This window comes from Blennius ocellaris, assembly GCF_963422515.1.
Source record: "Blennius ocellaris genome assembly, contig: SCAFFOLD_134, whole genome shotgun sequence".
NCBI classification, from domain to species: domain Eukaryota; kingdom Metazoa; phylum Chordata; class Actinopteri; order Blenniiformes; family Blenniidae; genus Blennius; species Blennius ocellaris.
The window spans coordinates 1-8313 of record NW_027662008.1 but is presented as its reverse complement, the minus strand read 5'-3'; the positions used below and the strand labels follow the sequence as shown (position 1 = coordinate 8313).

Here is an 8313-nt window from a genome sequence, read left to right as displayed (position 1 = left end):
TTGTTATTATATCGATTTAAATGTTGCAAACTTTTCTGTCCACGCTGGTTATTTGTTCCACTTCATGTATTTGACTGTGATGGACGCGGCACAGCTGTCAACAGTTACTGTGATTGGTGGCACTCTTATATATATACATTCATATATATATATATATATATATATATATATATATATATATATATATATATATATATATATATATATATATATATATATATGTATATATATATGTATATATATATGTATATGAACCCATCAGACTGAAGCTCCAGAAGCAGCATCCAGACTGTTTCCTGGACAAAGTGCCAGCAGTGAAAGAGTTAACCTGGGAAATGACATCACTGAATCCGGCTGCCCTTTCCCATCTATTCCACTCCTCCACTCCTCCACCCCTCCACCCCTCCACTCCTCCTCTCCTCCAATCCTCCACTCCATCTCATCTCATCTCTTGTTCAACAGTGTCCTTCACTCTCTCTCTCCCCTCCTCCCTCTCTTGTCCAGTCTCCTCCCTTCCTCTTCTATCCCTCCTCTCCTCCTCCCTCTCTTGTCCAGTCTCCTCCCTTCCTCCCCATCCCTCCTCCCCTCCTCTTCTACCCCTCCTCCTATCCCTCCTCTCCTCCTTCCTTTCTTGTCCAGTCTCCTCCCCTCCTCCCCTCCTCTCCTCCCCTCCTCCCCTCCTCTCCTCCCCTCCTCCCCTCCCCTCCCCTCCTCTCCTCCCCTCCTCCTCCCCTCCCTCCTCCTCCTCCTCCCCCTCCCCTCCATGTGTCCGGCCCCTCCATCAGGACGCCACCAGAAGCCTCCTCACTCCCCTCAGCCTCTCCGGAGCCTCACACACACTCTCAGACCCTCCGTCTGCCGACTCAGCATGGATCTTCCTGCCGAGCACCACCTCCTTCTCCTCCTCCGCCCGGAGCTCCCGGGAGGAGGAGGAGGAGGAGGCGAGGAGGAGCAGCAGCAGATGCTCCACCTGAACCGGCGCCTGGAGGCCTACTTGAACCGGGTCCGGCTCCTGGAGGAGGAGAACGCCCTGCTGGAGAAGGAGATCCAGGCGGCGAGACGCAGCGGCCGCGGGGCCGGGGCGCTCCGGAGGAGCAGCATGGAGGAGGAGCTGCAGCGGGCGAGGCTGGAGGCGGAGGCGGCGTGGCGGCACCGGCTCCTCGCGGAGCTGGAGGTGGGCAGGATGGCCGAGGAGCTGCGGGCCCTGGACCTGCGGCGGCAGCGGGAGGCCCGGGCCACGGCCGCGGCCGGGGCGGCGCTGCAGCGGAGCCGCGGGGAGCTGGAGGAGGAGCTGAGGGCCCGGGCGTGGCTGACGGAGCGGGAGGCGCAGCTGGAGCACCAGGTGGGGCTCCTGGTCCAAACCCACCGGGGCCACGTGGCCCGGCTGGAGGCCCAGCGGCCTCGCGCTCCGGGGGCCCAGAGAGAAGACCACACCGCCATCCTGCTCCAGCTGGGGCGGGAGTTCTCCCACCGGGCGGCCACAGCCGGGCGGGAGGCGATGGAGGCCCGTCGGGGCCAGTTGGCCCGGCTGGAGGAGTCGCTCCGCCGGGCCGGGGGCGGGATGGCCCTCGTGGAGCAGGAGAGGCGCCAGAGCCAGCTGGAGCTCCGGGGCCTGGAGGAGGAGCTCACGGCGGCAGTGGAGGTCCGGCAACAGCTGGAGGAAGCCGCAGCGCAGCAGAGCGACGTGCAGCAGCGGGAGGTCCGGCAGCTCCAGGTGAGGCCGCGGAGGGGAGGCGCTCTGGTCCCCACCTGGAAAGAACCTATATATGTCAAATATGTGCATATATTGTAATATATTGTCATATATGCGCATATATGAAACCTATAAGCAGTTTATATGCACATATATGCTGCATATATGTGCATATATTGTCATATATGCATGTATATGAAACCTATAAGCAGTTTATATGCACATATCTGTACATATATGCACATATATGATATATATGTGTGTATATATATATACATCTATCTATCTATCTATCTATCTATCTATCTATATATATATATATATCTATATCTATATCTATATATATCTATATATATATATATATATATATATATACACACACACAAATAAGGCAATAACTGAGAACTAACTAAAAAACAATTATGCAAGAAGAACATATATGTACATATATATGTACATGTATGTACATATAATATCGGAAAATGGCCAATTTTATATATGTCACATATATTAAAAACCGACATCAAAACCTGTATTAAAACTATATAAAAATATATGTTTATATAGGTTCTTTCATGTCGGAGGTGAACCTCGGAGAATCGTCGTCCTGATTCATTCTGATCTCACCAGATCAACCACGTCGATACCGCTCTAAACCGCTGCGGCGTCGATAAGCGTCAATACTATTTCTTTTAGCCGCTCGGCCGTTCTCGGTTGTTAAAAGTGAACATCTGAGTCACACCCGGCTCTCCGGGAATCCCTTCACTCCGTCAGCCGCTGTTGCTCCGGGCGGCTGCAATCAGCCGCAATAGCTGTCGTCTCTGTCATCGCTGAACTTTCCCAATGAGCTAAATAGACGTCCTGACGGAGCCTCGGAGGAATGTGACCAGCAGCTGCATGGAGACGTGTCCTCCACTGGTCCACTGGTCCTCTGGTCCACTGGACCGTCCAGCACCAGACCATCTACTGGACTCGACGTCTCCTGGTCTGCAGGACGACTGGAGGAAATATTTAAGGGGCATTTGTGAGGTTTTTTTTTTTACCCCCCAGTGCTTTAATGCTTTACTGCACTCATACAATACGCTGATGAAATGAAAGTGTTTGGGTGTGAAAGGGAGCGGGTGTCCATATTTCTAGGTCTGGGCTCGTTGGGATTAGTTCAGGGTCACATTGCCGGAGCAGAGGAACCGAACGCTTCGCCACCGTTTCACATGGAAAGAACCTATATAAACATATATGTTTTTTTTTTTTTATTGTTTTAACTTTTTATGTTTTGTTTATTGATTTACCATCTGATTGTTTTTATTGCTTTAACTTTTTTTCTATTATTTTTATTGTTTTAATGTTTTTATTTTGCCTCTTATATTTCTATTTCAATGTACAGCACTTTGTCTCAGCGACGGCTGCTGAAAGCGCTTTATCAATAAAGTTGAGTTGACTTGAGTTAATATAGGTTTTGATATAGGCTTTTAATATATGTGACATATATAAAATTGGCCGTTTTCCTGTATTAAATGTACATACATGCACATATATGAACATTTATGTGTACACATATACGTGCATACAGGTACCTATATAGGGACATATATGCACATATATGTGTGCATATATGCACCTATATGTTCTTGCATAATTATTTATTAGTTCTTAGTTATGGCCTCGATAATGTATGACAGTTGCCAAAGTGAGATATGGGATATATATATACACACACACACACACACACACACACACACACACACACACACACACACACACACACACACACACACACACACACACACAACAATGAGCTCTATACATGAACACGGACATTCTAGTGGACAGAAGTTGGATCGCTATCGCAGTGACTGTCAAAATAAAAGCACCAAGTCCAGGAGAACGTGGACTGCAAGTCATGGAGGGAACTTTTTTTCCCCTGATTGGCTCTACTGAGCATGTGCAGAACTGCCGGTTACTTTACTCTTTTTAGTTGGTGAACGCGCATTTTTCAAAAAGCTGCGATGTCATCCGTTTCCACGGAGACAGATTTTGGAACATTTGTAGAAAAGCTCCACATTGGGCAACGTTTTTTTTTTTTTTTTTTTTTTTTTTTCAAAAAAGTTGCATTTTCAGTGGATCCGAGCGACGTCGTCATGGAAACAGACAAGAAAAGTTTCGCGTTTTCCCCTCAAAGATGCACAAATGGATCCTCAGCAGCTTCCTGCGGTTTTTTACAGCGAGTCTCTGCAGTGGAAACTTCACTGTGACGTAGTTTCACTGTGACGTAGTTTCCTCATCGGTTCCTACTTAAAAATATGATAAAACAACCAATTTGTCTCATTTTAAAACCTGAACGAATGAGAGGATCCGGCAGTTTAACAGTGACGGACTGTAATACGATGTGAACATGCCTGCTTTGAATCACTTCATCTTCCTCCTCCTCCTCCTCCTCCTCCTCCTCCTCCTCCTCCAGGAGCACTTGGAGGGCCTGGAGGCAGAGAAAGAGCAGATCGGCCAGCAGATGGATGTCCTGGTCCTGGAGAATGGCGTCCTGCTGCAGACGAAGACGTCTCTGGGTCTGGAAGTGGCGACTTACAGGTACCGTCGACAGGAAGTGGCGACTTTCCTCCACAGGAAATGTTCCTGTGGAGGAAAGGGGGATGATATGTGACAAAGAAGGCTTGGATGTTTAATTAAAATTTAAAAAAAAAAAAGAAAAAAAAATGCAGTTTCTGCAAATAGATTTTACACGACAAGCATGTCTGCACACATTAATGCAATATGTTCATCCTACATTCCTTCAAAAGCTTCTTTACAGTGGATTTACTCATATCGTCCCTCGTCACCCAAACAAATCGTGATGCAGACAAATAACATCATTTATCATTACGCAGTTGTTTTTGCCAAGATAAGTTCAGTTTTACGTAGTCAGCCTTCGTTTTTCCCACTTTCACCTTCAGTCACGCTGCCGCGGAAAAAGAGGCTTCACTTTATGTTGTTAAAGGACACATTTCAATGTCGTTCCCCACAAACCAGGACGTGAAGCATTTTGAGGACGACACTTTAAAGTTCTGAATCGGTGGAATCCTCACACCTTGTGTTGGAATGGAAACATTTGTGCATTAGTGCTGCATGGGCTGCTTGTAGTGTGTGTGTGTGTGTGTGTGTGTGTGTGTTCAGACGGCTCCTCAATGGCCTCACGTTTCCCTCATTACCATAACAACGGCCTCCGGTCGGTTCCTGCGACTCAAGCGCAGCAAAAAGTCTCCGTCCCCTCGTCGTCGTCCCGTCTCGTCAACGTTCCGATTAAATAACCACCTTTTGTCCCGTTTGCCTCCGCAGAGCCTTGCTGGACGGCGAAGGATCGGCGCTGAAGCGACCGAAGATCGGCGCCACTGCAGGTGATTAAACAGGTTCCGACGTAGCGTCGGCTTCATCGCTCCGTCGTAAAAAAAACAACAACAATGTGTCGTATAAATTCACTGGGTTGCTGCTTTAAGCTTCCCTCGTTCTACAGGCAAGGCTTCACTCAGACTAAGTAAAAGCCCCTCAGAGTGGGGGACATGTTTAATACAATTAGCAATTACATTAGTCTGACTGGCAGTGATGGGGGTTTGGGGGGGTTGGGGGGGGGGGGCTGAGGGAGGTAATGTAACCCAGCTGAGACTCCCAAAAGGTTATGGAGCCATATGGCTTTTCTTTCCGGTGTATTAGAGCAGTGAAAGGGAAGGCAAACGATCAATATCTCACCATTAGTGTCCAGACGCCGTTGATGAATCTGCTTCGCTGCATCGGGTTCTCCTTGTTTTTCCTCCTCACGTCAATCAATGTCTTGTTTGGTGTGAGTAAATACCTTAAGATATAGAGTATTGTAGTGATTCCTGCCACGTGTTCGGCAGGCATCAGTATAAATCATCATTACTACAGTTTAGCTCAGTTCATTGTATATTTATGAGCTCGGCTCTTCTTCTTCCCCGCAGATGCATTCTTCAGCCCTCGAGGGGTTAAAGCGAACCACCAGACACCGTCCGGTCGCTACAGGACAACCCCCTTCCAATCTGCCGTGACCAGGGTAGCGCCGGCCCGCTGCAGGAAACCTGCAGCTCCGGAAGCAACGACGCAAGAAACCTCTTTCACGAAAACGCGGCGGGGCGAAGCGGTGGAACGTTTCCGACCACAGGAGGTTCGGGAGGAAGTCCCGCGAGCTGAACCGCCGTCAGCCTCCGACGAGCCGGAGGCTCCGGCAGGTAGCGGGGAGGTGGAGGAGCTCCAGGACAAAGCTGGACCTCCGGTGGAGACGCCAGCGGTTGAATCGGTCGTCAGTCATCAGGTGGAGTCTTTCCTCAGCGCTGAGCCGTCTCTTAACGGCGATGACCTTCAGTCGACGCCGTCGCGTGCCGGCGCTACGGAGGACCGCCGTGGCGCCTCGGGCAAATCTAAGGAAGTGCGTTTTCAGGGCGCGGCTGACGAGGAAGACGCTCCAGTGGACACGTGGGCGAAGGAACCCGGAGAGAGCGAGCGAGACGATTCCTCCGACTCTGAAACCGAGGCGATGCTGGAGCCGACGAGCGAGTCCGGGACCAGCAGTCCAGAGTCCGAATGTGTGTCGGAGGAAATGGTGACGGAGTTTAACTTGGACGAAAACGCGGCCGAGATGAGGCGAAGGTTACGAGGCTCTGCGGCGGGAAGAAAGGAAACGGACGCCGATGACAAGCTGTACCCTGACGGAGAGGAGATGGACACCTGGGACAGTGTGATTGAGAGAAAAGTCAACCTGGGGACTGGGGGGGGGGTGAAAAGTGACGGGGGAGAGAGACAACACGCCGAACCAGAGGAAGATATATCGGAGCACAGAAAAGGGGAAGTCAGGCAACGGACGGACGTGCAACAGGAAGACAACATGGCGTCTTCACAGGTGGTTTCAAAGCAAGAGGACGACGACCAGCAAACTGTGCTGGAGAGACGGCGTGCTGACAGAGTGACTGACGAAGACGAAGAAGACGAAGACGACTCTCAAAACGTCTCCGTGTCCTGGAGGACAGAGCCGGAAGGCGACAGCTACGCTCAGGACAACACTCTTGCCGACACTCGGCCTCTGATCCGATACAAGAGCGACGAGACCGACGGCAACGCTCACGCGGACGAGAGCGAGTCGAGCGAAGGCGAACAGGACAAGAGGGCCAAAGAGGCGGGGATGGAGACGTGGACCGAAGACAAGGCCAAAAGGTTTGGAACGATGGAGGACCTGTGTGAGGAGATCGAAGGGGAAGTGGTCGACGAGCCGTATGGCCTCGCATACGTCCAAACCGAAGAGACGGATGTCGGTCAGGGTTCGGCCGCAGGCGAGCAACCGAGACCTGCGAGTGGCGCAGCAAATGCAGAACACAAGGTCGCAGAGGAAAGTGAGAAGCGCTCAGAAGGGGAAACTGGGAAGCGAATTAAGCCCATAAGTAGAGACCATGACGAGGAATTAGAAACAGACAGAGTAGGAACTGGTCTAGCTCAGGAGGAACTCGTGAGTCTGACCGCAGAGGGTTTCAGCGCTCACTTTGCAGAGCGGCAGGTCAGGGAGGAAACGGAGGCGACCGCTCAGGAAGTCACGAAGCCCCAAGAGGCAGAAGAAACAAAGACGGAGCGCATGAAGACAAAGAGTGAAGATAAAGACCTTGTGCCGTCCTCGACTGTTACCAATCAGGTGTCTGAGGACCTTCACTCCACCGCTTCATCGGTCGTGACGGATCAAACCGACACTGTGGCCGAGTGGGACGTCCAACATGAAGACGGTGAGCCTGAAGACACGTCCGAGACCAGAGAGGAAGACAACGAGCTCCACGTGTCGGTGATGACGAAGGCTGATGCAACAGAAATCCAGTCGGGATTTACCGACCGATTGCTCAGCGATGCAGAGGAAATTAATATCACTGAGATTCAAAGTCTGAAAAATATAAGAAAAACCACCCGGATTCGGCAGATTGCACCGAGGAGACCGAGGCAATTCTGACTGCAACCAAAGTCTCTCATGGAAGAAGTGGTTAAACATCACCAGGAGATTTCTGACAAACTGCACAGCTCAAGCAGGCAACATCGCAGAAACGTCCAAAGAGTCTCAAGTAACAGGCTCTCGGGAACTTTCCCACAAACTGCAACAGCCTCAAGTTGACGACACGATGGAAGCGTCGAAACGCATCCAGATCAACCAGTTAATGATGTTCCCGACAGCCAGGAGCTTTCTGGTTTCCTGGAAGCATCCCCAGACGCCTCATGAACAACAAGCTGAGGCTGTGAAAACAATTTCTGGCAACCTGCAGCAATCCAACAGGAAACGTTGACAGACCCTCTGTAAGGAGACCCGAGAGCAACTGAGTGAGGCTGCAGATTGCCGGGAGGCTCCCCGGCAACCGCCTGCCACTGACTCAACTGGATGACGTGACGAAAGCAGCTACAAAGAGTCAATGTGAGCCAGGAGGTGACGCCGAAGATCGCCAGGAGCTTTCGAGCGTCTGCGGAAATCTCCATCGACGACCAATCGGAAGCGTCGGAGGGTCTCAGGACGAGCCGGTGGAAGAAGCTGCAGGTGGTCAGAAGCTGTTTGGTTTCCTGCGACAGGTTCCAGGAGACGACTTCATGGAGGCATC

At 50.8% G+C, this 8313-nt stretch overlaps 1 protein-coding gene across 1 annotated transcript; it reads left to right on the top strand.

The window, feature by feature from the left end:
- Positions 1 to 824: 824 nt before the first annotated feature.
- On the top strand, positions 825 to 8303 carry LOC308148434 (nestin-like). Its single transcript, XM_080521900.1, has 4 exons — positions 825 to 1714; positions 4152 to 4276; positions 5021 to 5079; positions 5659 to 8303. Exons 1-4 carry the CDS (start codon positions 869 to 871, stop codon positions 7677 to 7679), a joined length of 3051 nt encoding a protein of 1016 aa, XP_080378026.1. The 5' UTR covers positions 825 to 868; the 3' UTR covers positions 7680 to 8303.
- Positions 8304 to 8313: the final 10 nt, after the last annotated feature.

What these genes read in the sequence shown, in the direction of transcription:
- LOC308148434 (XM_080521900.1), top strand. Translation starts at nt 869, where the DNA reads ATGGATCTTCCTGCCGAGCACCACCTCCTTCTCCTCCTCCGCCCGGAG. An exon ending in GGGAGGTCCGGCAGCTCCAG is followed by an intron (nt 1,715 to 4,151) that starts GTGAGGCCGCGG and finishes CTCCTCCTCCAG; the next exon opens with GAGCACTTGGAGGGCCTGGA. An exon ending in GAAGATCGGCGCCACTGCAG is followed by an intron (nt 5,080 to 5,658) that starts GTGATTAAACAG and finishes TCTTCCCCGCAG; the next exon opens with ATGCATTCTTCAGCCCTCGA.